Source organism: Marmota marmota, unplaced genomic scaffold (genome assembly GCF_001458135.2).
Source record: "Marmota marmota marmota unplaced genomic scaffold, marMar, whole genome shotgun sequence".
Taxonomy (NCBI): Eukaryota; Metazoa; Chordata; class Mammalia; order Rodentia; family Sciuridae; genus Marmota; species Marmota marmota.
Genome location: NW_026000016.1, coordinates 9,335,740 through 9,359,648, shown reverse-complemented (window position 1 = coordinate 9,359,648; position 23,909 = coordinate 9,335,740). Strand labels below are relative to the sequence as shown.

Genomic DNA, 23,909 nt, shown 5'->3' with positions numbered 1-23,909 from the left:
TAAAAAAAAAAAAAAAAAAAAGAGGCATGAGATGAAAGAATGAGAAAGGTTTGACCAAGATCTTGAAGTTGTAGTATAACTGAACACACTGGGTATTTATCACCAATTTTGTTTACACATGGGTGGGACATATAAAGCCTGTCACTGCCTATAGGTTTATACACACACACACACACACACACACACACACACTTTTTGTTTTCAGTCCAACGGCTGAACAGCAGTTGTGATTATACCTGAGAATCTGTGGATTACAGAAAGCCAGGGCTGTAGGTCAAAGAAATAGCCATACTCTGTTCACAACCAGTCAGCAGCTAAAAGAAGTCAAGATGTCAGAGAAAAGAAATACATGGTAAAAAACAACAACAACAACAACAACAACAACAAAAAAAAAAAACACAGTAGAAACCAGATACTGGCACTCTGATATCAAGTCAAAATACTTAAAATTAATTCGAATTCAAAATATTCATGCTGCTGTCTTATATATCTATAATTCTAACTATTAAAAAGGGATTCCATGTTCACAAATAATATCAATAATAAAAACTGTGTTTCATGGAGGCAGTTTTTTGAAAGCATCCTCTTTTACTGTGATTTTATGGAAAAGATCAGTACTAATTTTACTTTTTTGGGATTTTCATTGACATCCTACATCTTTACCTAAAAATATTTATACTTAACATCTCATTATACTCAAAATAATCCTGAAAACTTGCTCCCCATATAGAAAGCCCCATCAACATTTCATTGACTTAAACACATTCGTCCTTTTTATTACCTCCTGGGAGGCTTTATTTGAAAAGCTGAAATGGGTCCTGAGGACAACTCTTGGTTCTATACCATCCTATGGTCATGTTTCCTTGCTTGACTCTGTGACTGCAGAATTTGGTGAAACTGCAGCAATGAAATGATCATCGTTCTCTTTGGTACTACTGTGAATCAGATTCAGAGTCTTATTAGTTGAGCCATGGAATAAGTAGAAGATTGAACAGATCTCAAAGTATAGACTATACTTTGAGAGTTAGCATGTATCAAATATATTCTTTTCCCCATCAAAGCTCTAGGAAAATAAGCATTGAATGGAGGAGTAACACCAACAATGCTATCAGGATTTCCATGAAATTAACCAATTTTAAAATTCTGATGATTAAAGAATCATATATTGCTGTACTTAAATGTGTTTGGAAAGTGAGGTACATGAAAATCATACCTTTGATGTGGAACACCATGAAATATGTACAATTTTGAGTTGAAAATAATTTTATGTTGAACTTTATCTTAACTTATACATAAATCTTGTACACAATTTATTTGCAAACAACTACAAATATATTATGAAAAAAATATATAAAAAATCAATTCTAAAATATTTTACCCATTTATTCTTTCTCAGTAAATTTGGAAAAGATAATTCATTCTTAGAATACTTGTCCTTTAGCATATATAATCACAGTGCTTGGTAAAAGCAAGCTAACATTTCATTAATACATTACTGAATGAATGCTGTATGATGGCACTCTTATCAGTGCCCCCTACTCTCTTCAATTTAATCTAAGTCTTAATAAATTTCTCTATAAAGTGATTCTAAAGTTGTCCAATCTTCAATTACATTTAAGAGATAAGCAACTATAATATATACATCAGGTTTAAAGCAGGACTTCATTTTTTAATTTACTTCGTATGCTTTCTCTTCAGTCTAGAGTTCATTGTTGTCAAGAATATTATATAAGGTATATAAGTCAAGTATTTAGTTTATAAAATATAGTTATACTTTTACAAAATTTATATTAGATTTGGCCTCTTAATATTTGTACATATGTAAAAAACAGGACTGAGTAGAATTAATCATTTAGGGAAAATGATTATGAAGAAACTTAAGAGCAATTAGACTGGATAAGACAGTAAATGGCTTTCACAGTCATGAATTCAACTGTTTCTAAGGATGGATTTGATAAGGGCAGATATTAATTTATTAAGTATCTACTAATGCCTAGGCCTTCTGTTAAATGCTGAGGATACAAAAATTAACAACAACAACAACAAAAAAAACCTACCTAATAAGTTACCTGATCACATAATATCTGGCCCAAGTTAACCAAATTAGTGACCTCTAAAGTAAGGAAGAAAATTACTTTACCTCATTTTATTTGTCTCTTTATGATATTTAAGGTGAGGATGAACAATGAAAGAAATTTGGTAAGAAATTTCAAGTCAGAAGGAAAAAATGGCATGTATAATAAATAATTCCTAAGTTTAAGGGTAGATAAAATGTGCTTGAGCTAGAAATATATATAATTTTTTTTTGATTTTCTGGTTGGAAATTAGGTTAGCAATTTTTAAAAAGTTTGGAGAAAATTTCTGGCAAAAGATAGTCTATGATCTGATTCAGAAGACAATTGAAGAATATCATACAGTCCTTAAAAAGAGAGGAAAAATTACAATTGGACCAAGCATTTTGATGTGCTTAAGTTTCCCACAATATGGTATTGAGGGAAATGAGAAATGCCTATACTTAAAATGATCATTAGGGACAATGATTCTAGTTTTGGCATTGGGAAAGAGTACAGATACATAACACATAGCAAAGAATATTTATAATCCCATTTCATGCACTGATTAATGCCAAAGTGAATGGGACATCTTTTAATTTATACTCATGATTAAACTGATTTTGAATTACCAGACTTTAGCTGTAAGGTTATTTCGGTTGAGATTTGAAGAGATTCATCAATGGATCGTCTACATTTTCTGGTGAGGTGTGTTTAAATCGCAATTTTAATAAAAATTCCTGTCATAGGCATGACAAAAATCGTAGGCACAAATTGACTGAGCATCTACTATACTAGCACTGGTACGTGATTTACTAGATTATTTCTAACGGTCCCATATGTCCGGTTTCAGTTTGCTTGATATCTCTATTGATTGCTTTTACGTTGTTAATCTATAACATCAGTTGAAACATAGCTCATTTATTCCATAAAGTTGTTCTCAGAAAATTCCTCATGTTAAAAGGGCAGGGAGCAGGGGGAGAAACCTCAGTCCCAATCCCACACTCTGAAGTCAACTTTTTCAGTATTTGTGGTGCTACATACCTGGTCTTTCAGAAATCCCCGAACTTGTTCAAAGTCAAGGACTTAAAATGAAATCAGCAATCTGTCTGCCTGGAGACATCTGGTTCTTGACTGACGGTCCTTACACAGCGAGGACCGCTCATTTAAGTAAGCCGTGGCCTGTTTGATACCTAAACTCTAAGTCACGACGTCTACAGCTCGGCGGTCTACTGGGAGAGGAAAGCGGGAGGGCGGGAGGAAGGCAGGGGCGGGGAGGCCAAGGTGACAGCAGGTGAGCGCCCGGCGGACGAGGAAGTGAGACTGGCGCCGCGCGGGGTTACTCATTCCGCTTTACTGCAAGCGGAACTTCTGCCTCTTTCGGTCCAGCTTAAGTTCGACCTAACTGAAGTCACTTCCCATCCTGGCTCTCTAGGGGGAAAACCGTGCGTCCGTGTGAGGGAAGGGACAGGACAGAGCGGGTCAGGTAGCCGCCCTCGTGACTCTGCGTGTCCTCGCCGTCAAGGGCCGAGTTCCCCAATCGCTCCTTCCCGGTTCCCCGAACCTGCCCTTCCCCAATCCTGGGAACTCCCTGGGGTTGCCCAGGGCTCGACCCTCTCCCGGCCCCGGAGTGCGGAGGGTGGACGAGTGAGGCGTGGGAGCCGGGCCCAACCTTCAGGAAGAGGGAGGGCCGAGGGCCGCCCGGGATGCTCAGAGGGGCCGCTCTGAGGGCACCGGGTCCAGAGCAGCAGCAGCCAGATCCGTCGGCGTACTAGACAGCCGCGGCGGGTGTGGCCAGTCCAGAGGCAGAAAGGCGCTGAGCCTCCAACTTCACCTTTCCCACTCGGACAGCCTGTCGTCCTCCTGACCACGTCCCCACAGTGTCCCAACGACCCAATCTCTCACCCAACCACACCTGAGGAAAACNTTTTTTTAAAAAAGAGAGAGGCAGAAACAAGGAGATCGAGACCAGAACATGTGGTGGTTGCACGGTCGCCTTTTCCAGTTTGAAGAGACATTGTAAGTTGATTGTATTTCTGCTTCTCTGGGGGCGATTCCGTGCCTTCTCTCCCTTCTGCTCAGCGGTGAGATGTCTGCTGATTGTTATTGTCTGGACAGTTCCTGTGGCGAGAGGGGCGAGACTGGCCGGCCGGGGGTCGGCGGGAGCGCGGCGAGAGGTGCCCCCGCCCGCGCCGGTACCTGTTTGTATAATAATGGGCGGCAACGGCCCTGCGCCGGCTGCGGCCGAGTCTATATAAGGAATTACGCGTGCATTTCGGACCCAGGATCTCATTTTGGCTCCTGCGTTATTTTTTCGACGAGTTTTTAAGAGTAGGGGAATAAATGCGTCCCTGATGGGATCAGTGTCGCGTCCAGAAATGAGGAAATACGTGTTTAAGTGAAAACTCTCGCGCGGTCCCCCGCCCACCCCCCGCGCCTGGGCTCTCTTTCTCCCTCCCCTCCGGGATGCGAAACGCGAGGTTTTGTAACCTTTCCTGGCAATTTTAGATTTTGTGTGGGATTTCCTGTCTAGAAACAGATAGGAAGGTTTTAGGCTGTTCCAAGATGTTTTCTTCCAATCGTAAACATATTTTTAACATATTTGAAGCGACATTAAAATCACCGCTTTCATGAATGATTTTAGGTTTTCAAATAAATACCTGCATTTTAAAGACGTTTGTTAGTTACCACCGAAAGGTATATGTGTATCCTCATTGTGGAGACATGACTTGTTATAGCAAGGAGCAGAGCATAGGCTATTGCAATTTTAATTTCCTGTTTTAGCGTCACATAGTGTGTGTTCTATATTGAGCTGTTGCGGCTGCTGCTGATGTGGCTTTATGAAAGGTAAGTTGGTTCGGAAAGGGCTGCTCGCTTTTTACCTTATTTAAAATGTTGATCGCCTGAGAAAGGGGCTTTTCTTGTTGCTGACGACATGTGTGTGACATGTGAGTCTGAACCACCCAGCGACTGTGCAGCTGCTGTAAACATGTTTACCTGAACAGGAAAGAATGGATTTTTCTCCTAGACATTCTGTGATATGAATATTATACTCGTAAGGCGTATCAACAGATGACTTAAAGGGGAATAAAGCTATCCTGAAAGGTACTTGAATTCAACAGGAAAAAGAGATTCTTGATCGCTGCAGCAAATGGCAACTTGTGCAGGTAGAAAAAAGATGGTGTTTAGTTTTCTCCTGCATGTATGTCAGCCCCCTCTTGTCTGCTGCTTTCATTCTCGAGGGAGGGATTTATTTACCACGCTTGCTGTCAGTGTTTTTCCTTTGTGTTTAATATTAGAAAAACAGATTTGGGGCTTTTTAGCACAAAAAAGCCTTGTCTGCAGTATGCATTACTCTCAGAAAACAAAAGGTGTTTAAGATAGGTATCTTCCATTTTCATCACTTTTGCTTCTATCCTTGCATTTCTTTTTGTTCTCATGCATTTTATCCATTGCTGATCATTATAGCCATGCTATTTGATTGAACCTCATATTTTGCAAATTAAAATGAAGTTACATGCCATTGTGTTGTGAAACCTCAGAATAGGTGCTGGTTAATATTCCTTAGCAACGCAGTCATCTTTAAGTTGCAGATGTGTTTTTGGACAGAATTGGCTGGAAAAAAACTCTTAAATCTTTTTAATGAAATAATGGTATATACAGTGAGAGATAATCAGAGAGATATTTTATGTTGTTTATTGATACATAATATTTTTATTAATTTTGAAATAAGGTATGCAGATTTTACTACTAAGCCTTTAGTAAAACATTTTAATTTCCTTTCTGGAATATATCTGCAGAGTACAATATTAATGGGAGTTTCAAGTAATGTAGCTTGACAGGGATAAGCCAGTCGAGTAAGGTTTGGCTAAAGCATCAAGCATTGTGGGGTAACTTTATGGTAATGCCGTTAGTCATCTATAAAGGAGTGACATTAGAATTGCTTGAATTGATTATTGCCATTTATAGTTTAATGCTCTGTTATAATTTTTAAAATCTGTCTTTTATAATTTTCCACATTCTACTCTCTTTGTGACATGGTTTTCTTATGTTTTTTCTTTGAGAAATGTACTCTAGCTGCTAATGACCACATGCCGATTGATTCACCTTAGATGGAATAGCAGGTGCATATTTTTCTGTCATTAGCACCATTTCTTCTTGCTGTCTTTGGAAACCACCAGTAGAGGATGCTAACAAAAATGATTATGGATATAGTTGTGTCATAAGTCTGTCTGTCTTCTGTGCTCATTGGGATCTGCTGTATAATTCCGGATTTTATTGTTATTTAAAACTAGCTCAGGATAAATTAGAAGCATTTTCTTGTTTATGGAGACTAGAAAGAAGTAGGAACATTTTAACTTGAATAATCTTGTAAACTTGAGCTTTTAAAATCTTAAATTGAGGTTGATATTATTTTAGTCTTGCATTAAAGTAATCATGTTCCTTTTTAAAAAAGTTTTCATAGGCTTGGGGAAGAAAATGTAAAGTGACTATTTACAGTGTATATTTACTATACTTCTTAATCTCTTTTGTTCATAGGTTTCCTAAAAAATTGTATTATTTTACATATTAAAAGGTATAAATGTTTAAGTATGCTAAGGAAAACAATTGATAATACTGTATAATAATTTTTCCATAACTTATGCAGGGTTAGAATATAGATTGGATGGCAGATAACTACAAAAGTTTGTTAACCAGTACTCTCAAATATTAGTGGTTTCAAAATTTTACCTTTTCTTTCCCTTTCAAATCCATTTCCTATTGATAGCCCTCCCCCATCCCATTTCCTTAGTTAAGAATTGCATCTTATATAAATTGTAAATTTACCAATTATGGATTAAGGATTTAAGTTTTATTTAAGTGCAGAAAGTTGGTAGTTTATTAATTGTTCATGCTTGTATTCAAAGAATACTACTTTCAGCAAAGTATATAAATTAAAATTATTACTTATACATATACATAATTGCATAGAACTTAATGTATTCAGTCATGTCTTTTTGTTTTGTGTCCCCAAGATTGTTAATATAACAGTAAACTTTAAGTTTTTCATTAGGAGTATTTATTTCCCTAATTATTTTTAATGGTGTTTCCATAAATGTTACTCACACCAGTACCACAATGCAGTAGTCTTGAATTAAACTAAAGCATTACCTGAATTGTCAGGTAAGCCTGCATGAACTTCTCATGGATATTGTGTGTGTGTGTGTGTGTGTGTGCACGCACATGCGTGTGCATATATGTGTGTGCATGCATGTGTGGTTTTTCATTTCCTGTCAGGTAGTTCTTTAATTCTGTATTCTAATTCCTTAAGCCCAATAGTTGAATAGGTGTGGTTCACTTTTTGATGAATTGAGAACTTTACTGTGGAATTATGATATATGTAATTGAGCATGGAGCATAATTTAAAAGTATTTTATAAATAGAAAGCGTCAATTACTTCTTAAGACAATCCTGCCATAAAAGCATGGGAAATATTTAATGCTTCTTGTTTTGTTCCCTTCTTAGTCTCCAATATTTTTGAAATTCCATACCTTCCTATGTTTGCAGTTTTAGTAGCTTTGAAGCATGTGATGAGAAATTTGTATTAAATTATGGAGAGTATTTAAAAAATAATAGCATAATTATTTCTCATATTTGTGTTTTTATGCCTCCTTTTGCTTTCCTTTGTATAAATCACTTCTAAGTGTGTGAATAGAGCCAGATGTAAACACAGATGCAATATCATGGAATTATGTTGTTACTTACTTCTAACTACCTATGTTGAATTGCAAAACAGGAGAAAAGTCATACAGACGTTGGAAGAATGATATTCATTAGCTTGCAAAAGTGCAATGAGAGGTTAGATGACTTGATGTAACTGTAGAAATAGTATTTAAGATTGAAAAAGATTTATCTTTGCAGCATGACTTAATTTATGGGAAATATATTTTGAATACAGATACAAGCTAAAATAAAAGTGCATTATTGAGAGAAAATTTGGAAAATTTTACATTAGAAAAGTGCCCTGATAAAGTGATTTAAAAAAATATCCTTTTAAATGATAATGATGTTCATATTACTAGCTGAATAACTATCATTTAGGCTAAAAGTTGTATAGATTGTTATGTATATAGTAGAAAAGGTTTTGTTGTAACCCTGATTAAAATTTTGTATTTAAACTGCACTGTTGTACACAGAGGAGCAACCCAGTTGGCATAAACCAAAGTAAATGTATGTTGGCCACTGCAGCAGTTTTCAAAATGATATTATGAAATGACAATAAAAACATATCTTTAAAAACTTAAATGTGATTTTTAGGTATTGCTGAAGGAAATAATATTTTCTTTGGATGGGACAGTGTTTTGAATATTGTATTCTTAAAAGCAGCATTTTAGGATATTAGTTTTACCACATGAAAATTTCCAATATACAGCAAGCAAATCTGGATTTTAAACTTTATGATAGAGGTGGGTTATACTGTTTTTAACCTGAAATTGGGTTGCTGAAAAATATGGCAATATATTATTTAAATAACAAAATGTTCTTTAGTAAGTAAAATTTGCCTTAAGATTGTTTTCAGGAATAAAAATTGAAATTTAGAACTTCATTAATTTTGTTAAGACATACTTTTGAAGTATATCTTGTGTATGTAGATATATTGAAAACTTTTCAAAGCGCAAAAACAAAACAAAAGCCAGGTTCATATGTATGTTTTTATTAAAGCTCTGAAACTTTATTAAATTCTTAGTTTTTCATTCTCTAAGAAGTTAGTTTTTTCTGATTTATTTCTTCAAACTGCTTCTGCTATTCAATACATATTCCCATATAGAGATTACAGTTATCTGTCTGCATATAGTCCTGTATCAGTCCTATATCAGTTAACAACATGAGAATACACTCTGAGAAGTGTGTGATTAGGAGATTTTATCACTGTACAAATATCAGAGTGAACTTACACAAACTAAGATGACTGTGATATCTATCACTAAGCAATACAATGGGGGATCACCACTGTATATGCAGTTTTTCATTGACCAAAACATTGTTATGCAGCACCTGACTGTACAGTAATCTTCTCTTAAAGGAGGTCATATTCCAAGATGTTCCAACAGTACCCCCAAATCTTGGATAGTACTGAAACCTATAATTATAGTGCTGTTTTTTCCCATACATACATAGCTAGGATAAAATTTAACTTACCGTTTACGCACAGTAAGAGAATAACAGCAACTAATAATAAAATGGGGCAATTATAATACATGTTTTAGTAAAAGTTATTTAAAATGTTCAAATTGTGAAACAGCAGGTGAGGATTATTTCTCATCATGATTAGCATTTTATATTTATTGAGATTTGACACATGGAGTTTGAGTTATGAACTGTTCATAGAAGACCCTATGTTGTAGTAGCATGTAAAAATCATCTCTTTTTCAGTAACAACCACATCTGTGCAGAAATTATTGGTAACTGATATTTTATGATCTGTTAATTCCCTTTTTTCCTCTTCCCCATCCATATTTAAACTTAAAAATGAATGAACTATAAGTCTACAAGTTGTGTAATTTCTCATTTCTCGTATTTGTTTCTGTATTCTATATCAAAAATCATGTTTTCCTTTTTTAAAGTTTCCTAATTTCAAATTTTTTGGATATTTTAAATATTCTGATTGTAATTTTATCAAATAGGATGTTGTTTTTTTTTGGATATCTCAGTTACTGTTTACAGTCACTAACTTACAGTATATTTTGATTTCACTTTTTTTTTTTCTGGCATGGTGTTGAGGATCCCCCTGAGAGCCTTGGGCATGCTCCATCACTGAGCTACTTCAGTAGCCTCTTGATATCCTTGTGCTGGAAGTCTGTAATCTATAATTCTGACAGAAGGGTTGGGGTTTGTTTGTTCATTGTTAAGTAGATAGTTTTCAGGGTGTAACTAGTTTCCTGATTTAAGAAATTGTCAATTTTTTGAATCATAATTCTTTAATGTGAAAGATTGTCATGTCCAAAGTAATATTTTATCCAAAATCTGATACAGATGAACAGAAATTTAGTCTTTAAGTAGAAACTGCAGAGGATACTTGAACATGTGCTTTGAGAAGGTGTAATGCCAGACAGATGTAATGCCACGTGGAATAGCATATACTAAATAAAACCTTTCATGGAGTTTATTTTCTGAACCAGGGCTCAAGTTAACCTTGCTCTGTGTTGGTACGTGAAAAGGCTGTGAAATCACTATCTCTGTTGAATGTTTTCTCTTTCCTATCCTAAAACTAAGTTGCTAATTATTTCTATTGCTATATCATTTTCTGAATGCTTTTTGGTGCTCTTGGTGTTTTTTTTTTTTTTTTTTGGTAGGGGTGTTTTGCTTTTATGATGGGGAAGAGTAGCAGTGGGGAGGGAGGAGTTGGACGATGGGAAAATAATTTCACATGAGTGAGTATTAATTAAGAAAGTAAAGTGAAATAATTTTGGAGCTGGATGTATTTGAGAGAAGTACCCACAGCCTCTTCTGCAGATAAACAGATTCCAAGAGATACATTACTAGTTAGCTGGGCTAGGTCACAGCTTCTCAGATTCCTAGTTTAGTATTCCTTTTATTAGGTCATTTGTGCATATTTATCTATCATGGTTATATGAATTAGATGCCACTTTCAAATTTATCATAATTAAACACAAAATGTCTTGTATAGGATGCTCATGGTCTGAGAAAAAGGAATTTCTAAAACATATGTATCAACCTGTGAAATCTAGTAGTTTATGTTACCATAATGCTTAGAACATTTCAGATGCATAGAGTAAATTTAGTTTTATTTAGAGGCCTACTCTCATCTGAATAACGTTTCTTCATTCCCAATCCTCATACCCCTTTATTTTTCCATACCCTTGTTTAACTAAAACTAATGTGTTTTTAGGTATGTCCTTTGTTACATAGCTCTTGTAAAATTTTGTAGTTCTTTACGTGTTTGTATTTATAAAAGTGTTGCTTTTCTTTTTATTTACTTATACATGGCATTGTTTGAAATCTGTGTTGATGAATGTATATCTTGCTTATTTTTTTCATATTTTTTTAGTTTTTGAACACAATACCTTTATTTTATTTATTTTTTATGTGGTGCTGAGGATCCAACCTAGTGTCTTGCATGTGCTAGGTGAGAGCTCTACATAACCCTAGCCCCTTGTTCATTGTTTTTAACTGTAGTATTTTATGTGTATAGTAAACACAGATTGCTTATTAATTACTTTAACGATGGATGCCCAGGTTGACTCCAACTCTTGGATACATTATGTAATAAGCATTAATTATGTAATAAGCATCTTCCTTTGTGTCACTAATGGCTATGCAAGAGTTTCTCAGATGACATATCCAGGTATGATGTTGCCAAGTATAGGTCAATCACTAATTTAATATCACAGAATTCTACCAGATTGGTTTTAAAAATGGCATCAACAGTTTCCATCCTCACCAACAATGTATAAGAATTCCTATTATTTCATTTTTGCCAGCTCTTGGGTGCTGTACAATATCCTGCATTTTGCTAATTTGATAGTTGTTAAATAGAATTTCATGGTTGCTTTATGTTTTTGTTTACCAGAAGGTTGATAATTTCTTCAAATCTGTTTAGCCATTTGGTGTCCCCTTTCCACTTCTGGCCTGTTAATACCTTTGTCTATCTTTTTAATTGTGCTTCCTCTTATTGTTGAGTTTCAGAATTACTTGTGTATTTGATAGGATAATTCCCAGTCATCTGTTGACTTTGACTATGGTATAGGCATTCCTAATTGCCATGCATTCAAAACTCAATTTTTTCTTTGTGAGTAGTAGGAAGTTCTTCTTTTTTGAAATTAAATTTTATTTTTTTTGAATTTTTATTATATAATTTTTATTTATATATGACAACAGAATGCATTACAATTCTTATTACATATATAGAGCACAATTTTCATATCTCTGGTTGTATACATTGTATATTCACACCAATCCGTGTCTTCATATATGCTCTTTGGATAGAATGATCATCACATTTCACCATCATTAAAGGAAGTCCTCTAAAATCCATCTATTACAAAGACACTTTCCTAGAATTTCTTCTATTCAGTTCATAATTTGATCTTTCATATGCACATGGTATGCACCTTTTGAAATACTGTTTCTTTTTTAAGGGGAACATGTAGTAGTTAAGAGTTTTGGTTGATCCTGTATTTTACTGGCTATCTCATTTGACTAAATTAGTCTCCCTATGTTTATATTTCCCTATATGTAAAATGGGTATGATAATCTAAGAGTTGGGAAAGCTCAGTGGCATGAAGTTTCATCTTTTTAAAATTTATTTTATTTGTTTTTTGTAGTATTGGGAATTGGCCGTCAGGCACAGTAGACAAAATATCACTGAGCTATCTCATCAGCCTACTGAAGTTTCATCTTAATGCTGCCTGTGACGTTTTTCTTAGCTAGAAGAGGGTTGCCTTGTACTCATTTTTAAACATTATATTTTAAGAGCCCTTACCATATCAGTTTTATTTGTGATATTAAAATGGACTTCAAGGATAAAGCTCTATTCTTATTCTGCTGTATGAATCAAAGAACTCAACCCCAAGGGAATGAAACTGTATTTTATGTTGGAATAACCTAAGCAGCATTGAGTCTGTGCTTTTCATACATCCTTTTGACATGGAATATTTCGAGAAGATAGGAGTTTTACATATTACATGTTCCTTGGTATAGATCAGGGCAATCCTAGGACAAAAGTTAAAATCATACCTGTGTGTGTGTGTGTGTGTGTGTGTATTTTAATTTATTGAGGAATAATTACATATAAAATATATTGTTACACATATACATTTTTGATGAGTGTGTGTTTGTATGTATTCACACACATACATACTTGTGTAACCATCATCACAATCAACATATAGAATATTTTATCACCCCCAGTATTCTTTTGTATCTAATTTCAGCCAGTCCTCTTCATCTATAGCCCTAAGCAGTCAATGATGTATCTGCTTTTGGTCACTAGAGATTAGATTTATTGATCCTAGAACTGGAATTATACAGTATATTCCTTTTTTAAAATTTACTTTTTAGTTTTAGGTGGACACAATATCTTTATTTTTATGTGGTATTGAGGATCGAACACAGTGCCTCGCGCATGCCAGGCGGGCGTGCTACCACTTGAATGAACCATGTCCCCAGCCCCAGTATATTCCTTTTTGTCTTTTTTCTTTAACTCTTCATAGTTCATTCCTTTTATATTTCTGAGTAGTATTTCACTGTGCGAGTATACCACGATTTGTATAGCCATTCAGTTAACAATGGACCTATTAATTTTGGTTGTTTCTGTTTTTTTTTTTGTTATAAGTAAACATAAGCATTCACATACAAATTTTATGTGAAGTACACTGACTTTTATCTTGAGTAAATACTCAGAATTAAGAATTTCTCGATCATATAGTGGTCTATATGGTCAATTTGGTAAGAAACTCAAACTGTAAAGTGGTTTTAGCATTTTTACTTTCCACTAGCAAATGTATGAGAGTTCTAGTTGCTTTGCATTCTTGTAAACACTTGTTTATGCTTTTAAATTTAGTCATTCTGATGGGTTTGTGGTAGTATCTCTTTGATTTTCATTTGTATTTCACCAAGACTAATTATATTTGAAGATCTTTTGGTGTACTTACAGACCATTTGATTATTTTCTTTTGTGAGATGTTCAAATCTTTTGTCCATTTTAAATTGGTTACTTCTTATTATTGAGTTGTGAGAATTCTTTGTGTATTCTGGACTAAAGTTCTTTGCTGGATATAGGATTTAAATATTTTCTGCCTTTCTGTGGCTCATATTTTAATTTTCTTAATGATATTTTTGAAAGATGTATGTGTGTTTTAATTAACTTTATTGAGTAATAATTACATACAACATAACTGTTATACAAGTTTTAAATTTTTATGAAGACCAGTTTATAATTTTATTCTTTTAAACTTATGCTTTTTCATTCTATCTGAGAAGTGTTGCTCACTCAAGGTGAAGATTTGAAGATTTGATCCAATGTTTTTAGAAGTTTATGGCTCTAACAGGTCTATGATCTATTTCAGGGTAATTTCTGTCCATATTCTGTTTTACTCTTCAGCTACAAGCCTGCCGGAGTCAGCCTTCAGTAATTTGCAAGAACCAAAATTTAGTCCTAACTCCCTAAAAATTCATTATGAGAATTTGCGTTTGAATTTTTAAAATGTGTATTTTTTTCAGGGTTTACCTAAGAACCAAAGCTCAAGATTGTAGAGGAACATGAATCCTATGTCCTTGGTTTAAACATTTTTTTTAAAGATAAATTGCATGTATTTCATCATTGTTTTCAAGATTTCTTGTGTCCATCACACGTTTTTAATGAAATTATTCATACTTTTTTAAAGCTACAATTTCAGAGAAAGATGCCTAAGGAGAGTGGCCATAGTTAAGCAGAATGTGAGTGTTTTCTTTGTAGTTTCTTATTTCCTACAAAACTTTAATGAGCTTAGCACTATACCATTTTTTTTCATACTCCATAGCTTCTCCCTTTACATGGGTAATTTATTTAAAACTACCATTTATTTTGAGTTATCTAAGGGACATAATTTTATCTTCGGTATGACTACTTGATCTTAATGATTTTTAGTTACGCATTTTGCCCCTCACTTGGCTAGTGTTAAAGAAAAACTTTAGTTACATTGAACTTTGATAAGTTGATTATAGATACATTTATTTACTTACTCATATGTATCTTTTTCATTTCTCAAAAGATGTAGGTATGGCTGGATTAATTCCTGTATAATTCTTCCTTTTGCATTTTCTGTTTCTTTTCATCATCTAGTTCTTTCTTTGAAAATCTATTATAACAAGTTTATATTTTATTTTTATTTTTCTCTTTATATTTCTTTTAGTTCTGTGTTTATTTTGAACATTTTATGTATTAATGTATAATTGGTTTTGACCTGGTACCTTCATAGGAGCATTCAACTGGGAGACAATCATAGATTCTAATATGGAATCTGCCATTAATTGGCTTATGAAATTGGGAAAATAAATTTATCTGGGCCTAAGTTTGTTCATCTGTGTAATGAAAATGATGGATTACTGTGTAGCAGGCAGCAAGACTGAAGATGACAGATACAGTACCTTGTCCTAAGAAGCTTACAGTGTAGTAGGGAAGAAAATTGGAAAACAAACTCTTAGAATATAGTTTGGTAACAGATGTGATACTCTTTCCCATATGCATAAAGGGATTGTGCTTAAACTGAGTCTTAAAGGATGTGTCTGAATTATCATAGTAAAGGCGTGGAACATTATAATTCCTTTCAGGGAGAATAGCATGTGTAAAGACATGAGACACAAGTAGCACCTGCAGGTCACATTTGGCTGAATTGTGTAGGATGAATGGAAGTAATAGCTAGGGAGACTAGAGGTTATATCGGAAGCAAGTGAGTGGATTATATCATGAATATGATGAGAAGTTATAATTCATCATCTTTGTATGTTTTTAGTATAATATGATTAAACATTTAAGTATATTCTTGCTCTCCTAAAAGTGGGAAAATTGTAAAAGTAAAAATTGATTCATCTTGCTTTCCTGAGCAAATTTTGCTTATCCTTATGAGTATACAGTTCATATAGTAATTGCTTTGAAATGGTGCTGCCATCACCATTATATCATCACTATCACTTATACCATCATCATTTTACCAGTGAAAGGCTTACTTTCCTAAGTATAAATGACCTTAGTTTAGAGTTGGTGACTTAAATCTGTACACCAAATTGGTTGTGCATTTGTGTGCTCTGCTCTTTGACAGGGAATTGCACATTTTCACTTTTTTCCAAATCAGTCACAAATATGTGTGAATTTACAGTCTTATGGAATGAGGTGGTTTTACTGCCATTAATTATGGTATTCTAATGATGTAGAATATTCTACATTTGTTGTTGCTAGGTAGTTTCTAGATTATTTCTGGCATTTATTAATAGTTCTATGTAGAGCCTCATCCTTTGAGCCTGTTATTGGATGTTTGATTATTTTTCTCTACCACAGATATTTAATATAATTCAATTGAACAATTTTTGCCATTCTTTAAACCAGAGTGGTAGAGTACCTGATTGCCTATGATGAATGAGGCTAATAAGTAAACCGTCTTTTTTATTGCCTGAATTGAAATACCTAGTCATCTATAAAACTCTCCAATTCTAGATAAAATAAAATTTTATTTACTGGAATGTTTCCTATTCAAAATACTGCATTCAGGCCTGATTCTTCTTTTGAAAAAAAATTCAAGTCATAGAAAAGAATGACTTTATAACATTTTCCTGTAAATGGATGGATCTGGAGACTATCATGCTAAGTGAAATAAGCCAATCCCCCCAAACGAAAGGTTGACTGTTTTTGCTGATTTAAGCTAAATCACATTAAAGGGGAGGTGGGGAAGAAGAAAATTTCTTTTAGACAAGGGGGAATGAAGGGAAGGGAGAGGGGATAGGAATATGAAAAACAATGGAATGAATCTGACATAATTTTCCTGTGTGCATATATGAAAATACCAAAGTAAATCCCACTATTGTGTACATCCACAAGAATGGGGTACTAATTAGAATAAGATATATTTCATCCTTGTATAATTTTATCAAAATGGGTTCTACTGTCATGTATAACTAAAAATAACTAATAAAAAATAAAAATAAAAGGCATATAGAAAGCTTGAAACTAAAGAGGGTAAAAAACCCCCCAAAACCCAATATGCCTGATAACACTAACCAGAAAAAGATGTGACTATATTAGTATCATATATGTTGACATTGAAGCAAAATATCTTAAGAGAGTGAAGGTCGCTAAGTAGTGATAAAAAGGAAGATATAATTTTAAATTAGTATGTAACTTATAATACAATATATTAAGGAAAAAGTAGGACCACAATTATCATCATAGTATTATCATTTGAAGTAGCTCTCTTAATAAATATTGGAACAAACAGAGAAAAATCAACAAGAAAAAAGATTTTAATGATAGGACACACAAGCTTGCCCTAATGAACTTGTAGGTAAAGTTGAAAATATTTATAATTAGCAATACAATTATGCATAAATTGCTATGCACATGATGTGTATCAGAACTTGCATGTAACTGAGGCGATAATTTATGGAGATTTATAGACTTTAGCATTTACCTTACAAGAATAAAGTCTGAAGAATAATAACCATGCGTTCGTAAGAACTGAAAAAGAATAATGGTGTACCCCTTAATTAAAGTAAAATAAAATAATAAAGAAGAGGTATAAGTTGATGAACTGGATGATAATAAATCAGAGAAGAAAATGCAGTTAAAAATAGATTTTTGAGAAAACCAACAGAACTAACACACTGCTGGCAAGATAGTGGAAAAGAGGTCACAAAGTAGTATCTGGGGGAATAGGGGGAGATGTTATTAACTGTAGGAAGATCAACTTTATTGATCATTTAAGTAATGATCTAAGATAATCTAATTGAAAGCTTAATTAAATGGACATATTCCTAGGAAAATACAGCTCATAATGGCTCAAGAAGGTGAAGAAAATTGAATAGATGTACAACATAAAGGAAAAATAGTCTCAACAGAGAAAAATACCAACTCCAAACAGTTTTAATAGCAAGTTTCACTAAACATCCAAGGAATAATAATCCAGGCTTTTAGAAAGTATTACATAGCTTGGAAAAAGAGACAACAGTTCCTACCTCATTTTATGAAGCTAAAAGAAAAAGTATGTGAGAAATGAAAATTGCAGCACATTTCTTAACCCAAACATAAATACATAAATTAATAAATGTTATCCCACTTGATCCAGCCATGTATAAGAAAGTAACACATCATAATCAAGTTGGGTTTATCTTAGAATTTAAGTTGGTTGTATATTAGAAGACCAGTTTATGTAATTTGCCACATTAGCCATTTAGAGGAAAAGAATCATGTGAACATCTCAATAGACCCATTTATGATAAAACTTTCATTGAGTCAGTGAATAAAAAGGCCTGTTCTTACCCTCATGAAAGCACTTTTTTCATTTAAAGAAAATCTCCAGCCCAGCCTATTATATCAGTGGTAAAGTATTGAAGGCATTTGTTCCCTTTGGTATAAGGTAAAAGACAAGAGTACCTGTTAATGTCACTTTTTAGTCAACTTTGTACCAGAGGTATAGCTAGTACAGTAAGTTTTTAAAAAAGCTATGAGCATTAAAAGGAAAAATAAAACTATCAGTATTTGTAGATTATATGACTATGTATGTGGTTCAGAGAAATCAACAAATGAATTATTAGGATTACTCTTGAGTTTAAATTTGGATGTAAAAGTCATTATGTTTTTAAACCCTTTGCTGGCATATGCAGTGAAAAAAACTATATAATTACAATAATATAAAATGGTATATGACTAAATCTAATAAACAACATGCAATATCTTTATGAGAATTATCAAACATCTTTGGCTGAGCTAAAGAAAGAACACATTAAGTGGCATAATGTACCATGTTCATGGACGAAAATTGAATGTTGTGATGATGTCCATAGGTTCACCGCCATACAATCAAAATATCTACACTTTGTGGAAGTTGATAATCTGATTCTAAAACTTAGAGGGAAGAGCTAAGAGGGAAGGTATACTCATTAAGGAAAGTTCTTCAAAAACTAACTTTTTTGAGTGTCAACATAATAATGGAAAATTCCACACTTGATCTAATATGACAGATGAGTTGCAGAATACAGGCACACTAAAAATATTATATAAAATTACCTTCAGGCTATGTGTATAAGGCTTGTATGTAACACAAATGAATTTTGTTGTTTAGATTTGGGTTCTGTCCTCAAGATATCTTATTGTGTGTATGCACATAATCCAAAATCTGAAAAAAATCCCAAACAAATCTGTTTCTAAATGTGATACATTTCTGGTCCCAAGCATTTCAGTATAATCAGCCTCTATAGGATATTCATATAAATAATAAGAGATCTCCAAATTAAAACCACAGTGAGAAAACATTTCATATCACCTACGTTCTCAAAAATTAAAAGCAAAGTAATATTGCTGTTCATATGGATTTGAAACAGCCATACCAGGTAGAACATGTTGAGGCTAATGTAAATTGGGACATCTTACACCATAATCTTTTTTTCCTATGTCTTAGGAAATAAACCAGGTGATCTATGCAGTAGTTCATATAGCTCTCCTCATAGTAACAAAACTAAACTAAAATAAATACCATCAAAAATTCGATAAACAAATTGTGGTACAGTTATTGAATACATTTCTGTACAGTAGTACTGACTATGAATTAGTTATACCTAGGCTCAACAACTTCGATCATATCAGAAATGTAATGTTAGAACAAATACAAATCACAAAATATACAGCAGGATTCTATTTATATAAAATTCAAGAGTTTGCAACATTAACATTATTTGTGGATATGAACATATGTGGTGCAACTCTAAAAGGATGATAACATTTAGGGATGAGTGAGGACACAAAGTATGTATTGGAGGTCCGGTAATTTTTTTTTCCTTTTTTTAAAAAACTGGTGAATTATCAAGTGTTTATTCTTTATATTTACTTTATAGAATTCTTTAATATTTGATATTACTAATTACTGAAAATAGTTGGTCACTACTGATAATCAACATTTAATTAAAAATAATAATTAAAAATTGAATCATTTTGAGTATAGTGCAGTATTTGCTATGTATTTCCTGTACATGTGTATTTATTCTTTATCAGTTCTCAAATGTAATCAATTTTCTTGGAATATTTTTAGTTAGTACTATCTTTGTATATAATTGAGCATAATAATTTCTACCACTCGTTATGAGATACTCCAAGTTGTATTTGTTTCAAAAGCAGTATAGAAATTTTAAATTCTTTTATATTTTTCTAATAATAAAACTTACATGTTTACTACTTCCACATGTTTTCTGGTTATTGTCCGTGTTTTAGGAAGTTTGAAAAAGGCATTACCTTACCTTATTATATTTTTGTAACTTTAAAATATGTATTTCATCTTTTGTTCTTACTATTGTGTTTACATTTGTGAACATTTTGTTTCACAGTCTTACTGTTTTTTATTTACCAAGCAACAGTATTTTCAGGCACTATTATAATCACTTTAAAATATTAACTCATTTAATTTTCATTATAAGAAATTTACTATTCTTGTTTGATGGATCAAGAAACTGAGACACAAAAAAATTGTTGCCTAAAATCAGCTAGTAAGTGGACTAATACTCAGTCCTAGGTAATCTGGCTTCATAGTATGTGCACTTAACCATAAGGCAATAAAAGACCATGTGAAAAGACCTCTTTAGAGGAAGTATGCCATCTTTTCCAATATTATTTAATAAACAGGCGCTAGTTTTGAAGTTTGCCAGAATATTGTCAAATCATGATAATTCCCTTTCTTTTAGTTAAGGATGAATAAAACATTGATAAATCATATACTGCCTGGCATTGCTTAACTTTGTTCGTGAGATGAGAGTAGTAGATAGGGAAAAGTATCTGTTTAATTGCAGATCTGGTCATAATATACCATACATATCTGGTGATAGTGACCTTTTAGATGATGGTTTGATGGAGTTGTAATTTAAAATAAGAAAGTTTAATAGTAGCATGCATAAATTTGGGAAAACAATACTTGATTTAGGGATATTGACATGATACTTTAGGGAAATTCTTATAGTAAAATAGAGGTAAACTGTGAATAGAAAAAATTGGGCAATTTAAAGTGATTTGTGAAAACTTTTGTAGTAATATTCTAAAATGAGGCACCAAGGTTAAAGAAAGAAAAGTGTGACAGATCCTTTACAGCAGTAATTCTTTACCCATTCAGAGTCATACTCCATTTAGAGCTTTTATGGTAGAGGGTCTTACTTGAGAAAAGATCTTATCCTATAGTTGTATGTTGCAGGTATATGTTATCTCTAATAATTTTTGCTTTTCTTTGTGCTGCTTTTTCTTAGCTACTTCAAATAGTTTTTTGTCAGGCAAAACACCTGAGTGCTAATGATTTTTCCTTTAGAGCAGAAATGATGGATTTCTTTTTAATTCACTTTTAGAGATTCTTCAAAGAGATAGTATTTCCTTTTTAATTTGCTTGAATGGCCTGTTTTTCTTTTGTAAGATTATGCACATATGTAACATAGTGTAAGCAATTATCTACTTTTAAATAAGAAGGAGTTCTTGGAGCTGAGAAAAGATTTTTTTAAGAATCCATATAAATGAATAGCCATTTATAACTGTGACTATCAAGTCAGATAATTTGGGCTGTTCACAAAACTGAGTAATTAGGAGTGTACCATCCACACACATCTGGTATTTGTTTTCTTCTACTTCTCTACTAGGGAAAGTAAGTAATGTAATTTATAATATTTTAATATTACCTAAATTTAATCCATCCCAGCATAACACAAGACAGCAAATTATAGCCCTGGCTCATTTGGGGGATTCTCCTTCATTAAATGTTTCTCAGAAAGTGAGAAATACTTATTGATTACATCTTCAAAATTAAATTGGGAAGGTACTAGATATTGAACTCAGAGGTACTCGGCCACCAAGCCACATCCCCAGCCCTGTTTTGTACTTTATTTAGAGACAGGATCTCACTGAGTTGCTTAGGGCCTCACTTTTGGTGAGGATGGTTTTGAACTCATGATCCTCTTGTCTCAGCTTCCTGAGTCCCTGGGATTACCACACTTGGCAAAAATTAATTTTTAAATTGCTGTGATACTCCATAGTTTGCATTACTGGAAAGGAAAATAGGTATTTATATAAATTTTTCTTTCAGATATTGGGTTAAATGAAACATTAAGGATAATTGTGTTATTTATTCTGTGACTTAAAATCTCTGTGTTATTACTCCCTTTTTTTTTCCAAGCACATCCTGTTCTAGGCACAGGATGTCTTCCCTATATCATAACATTTTGAGATATATTTTACAAATTATTAACTAATATTTTTATTATAGACCTTAAACCACTTAGAGGAAGAACTAGGACAATATAAAACTCTGGTTTTTGTTGAGTGGAATGGCAGCTAATCTGTAGGACCAATTGATAGCATTTTAATAATAGCAATTAACATTCAGAAAGGAAAAATAAATCCCTATCTTCTCATTTTCAGTTTTATATAACTTTACAGTTTGGTACTTGATGACTTCCTTGCTATTCTTAGTATGAGATTAGATAGTATAATGTAACAAACATTGATTTCCTATAGTGTTCTAGGCAGTGTGTTAATTGACAGGAATACAGTGATGAATATAGCTATGATTTTGCACTTAAGTAGCTCACAATCAAATGAGGGGTGAGTCAAAACGTATGTTCAGTATATGCAGTCGCCATGATATTGAGAAATGGAAAGAATGGCTGAAAAAAATGTTTACTCAAAGAGATAATGTCTGAGCTGAATATTCAGGGCAAGGAAGAGAGAAGAGGAGTTAGGTTGATTTTGGTGAAATTGATTTTGTGTGTGTACATGAGTACTGAAGTGAGGAGGACTGGGAAATAGGACCAGAGGACCAGAGTAGAGGATAATAGGAAGAAAGGCACATGAATAACATAATATGTTCTGAAAATACAAGCAGATCTGTGTTGGTAGGAGTATAAAATAAAGAGGCGAGTCTGGAGAGAGAATGGAACCAAATCATGAAGAGTGTTTTTATGCCATGTTTACGAGCTTGAATTTGATCTTTTAGTCTATGCTTGGGGAACCCATTCAAAAGTTTTAAACGGGAGTCTAAATTGATTATATTTAGACTTAATAAACCACTATAGATGTAATAAACCACTGTTCTATCTGTTATAGAGGATAAATTTGAAGGAAAATGCTTGGACTCTTGCGGAACATTAATGTTTCAGAGTGAAGAAGAGAAAAAGAAGCCTCACAAAGGAGAAGATGAAGGAGCTGACCAAAATTGAGATCATTAGTTGGTCAACATGAGGATCCAGTTGAGACAGGAAACCACACATTTTTTTTCATGAAACATATTTATATAGTTGTGATTTCCTTAGATGTCTTTGATGAGGGAGATCAGAATGTAGCATTAATCTAAAGTTGAAATTTTATCAGGCTGGTACAGTAGAAATTTTGAGTTTGGGGAAGCTAAGATGGTAGAGAAATTTATATAACCAATTGTGCCAAATATTGCGTATTATGTGCCTTGCATTATTCTTTACATACAGTAACTGGTTTAATCCTTAAAACCAATATAGTTCTCATAGAAGATTCAAATTAAGTTCTTGTATTCCTAATGCTTGTAATATAGAATGGGCTCAAATACTTGTTGAAAAAGTGAGAAAGTATGAGGTATATACTATTGTTTCCATTTTACTGATGTTTGGAAAGTGAGCAAAAAGAGGTTAAGTAACCCACAACTGTTTAGCAAGTAGGAATGAAACTGAGTTCAGGACAGGGAGGTGATAGGAAACTGAGGGATTCTGGAACTCTAGGTCTCAGTGACATGTAATGTAAGGCATGAGAGATGTAGAAGAGAAGAAAAGTAAAATGTTGGAGTCGATTTTTTCGAGGTGGTGTGGTTTGGGGCAATAACAAAGGGTCAGGAGTGGAGTAAAGGATTATTATTATAGAAACTCTAACATCTTTATAAATGTTGAAAACTTCTAAAGCTGTAATGTGAATTTGGGTAGAGAGGAAGATTATGATACTACCTTTCATAAATAAGGAGGTATATAATTGAAGATCTGTGAACAAAAAGCAGTAGAGAGTGGAATAAATAAATGTCACTTTTCTTCTTCAGGTTCCAGCTTTTTGAACATAGGTTGAAGTTAGATTTGGCTTGTTGAAAGACAGGAATTAACTGGGTTTGTTTATTATTTATTCCTCCTGAC

General features: G+C 33.3%; 1 protein-coding gene and 1 long non-coding RNA gene across 4 annotated transcripts in view; one reads left to right on the top strand and one right to left on the bottom strand.

Moving 5' to 3' along the window:
• Positions 1-3,981, bottom strand: part of LOC107140419 — an 8,149-nt gene extending 4,168 nt beyond the window's left edge. The window contains exons 1-3 of the long non-coding RNA XR_001503272.2: positions 3,967-3,981; positions 782-935; positions 237-314 (exon numbers count right to left, since the gene is read on the bottom strand). This is a non-coding gene — a long non-coding RNA (uncharacterized LOC107140419). The remainder of the gene's footprint in view (positions 1-236; positions 315-781; positions 936-3,966) is intronic.
• A 117-nt stretch (positions 3,982-4,098) lies between these two features.
• The window catches only part of Zeb1 (zinc finger E-box binding homeobox 1), a 159,850-nt gene continuing 140,039 nt past the window's right edge, over positions 4,099-23,909 (top strand). For all 3 annotated transcript variants that reach the window (XM_048809101.1, XM_048809100.1, XM_048809099.1), the window contains exon 1: positions 4,099-4,898. In XM_048809101.1, the coding sequence (XP_048665058.1) occupies positions 4,892-4,898 (7 nt within the window). In that variant the 5' untranslated portion in view covers positions 4,099-4,891. The remainder of the gene's footprint in view (positions 4,899-23,909) is intronic.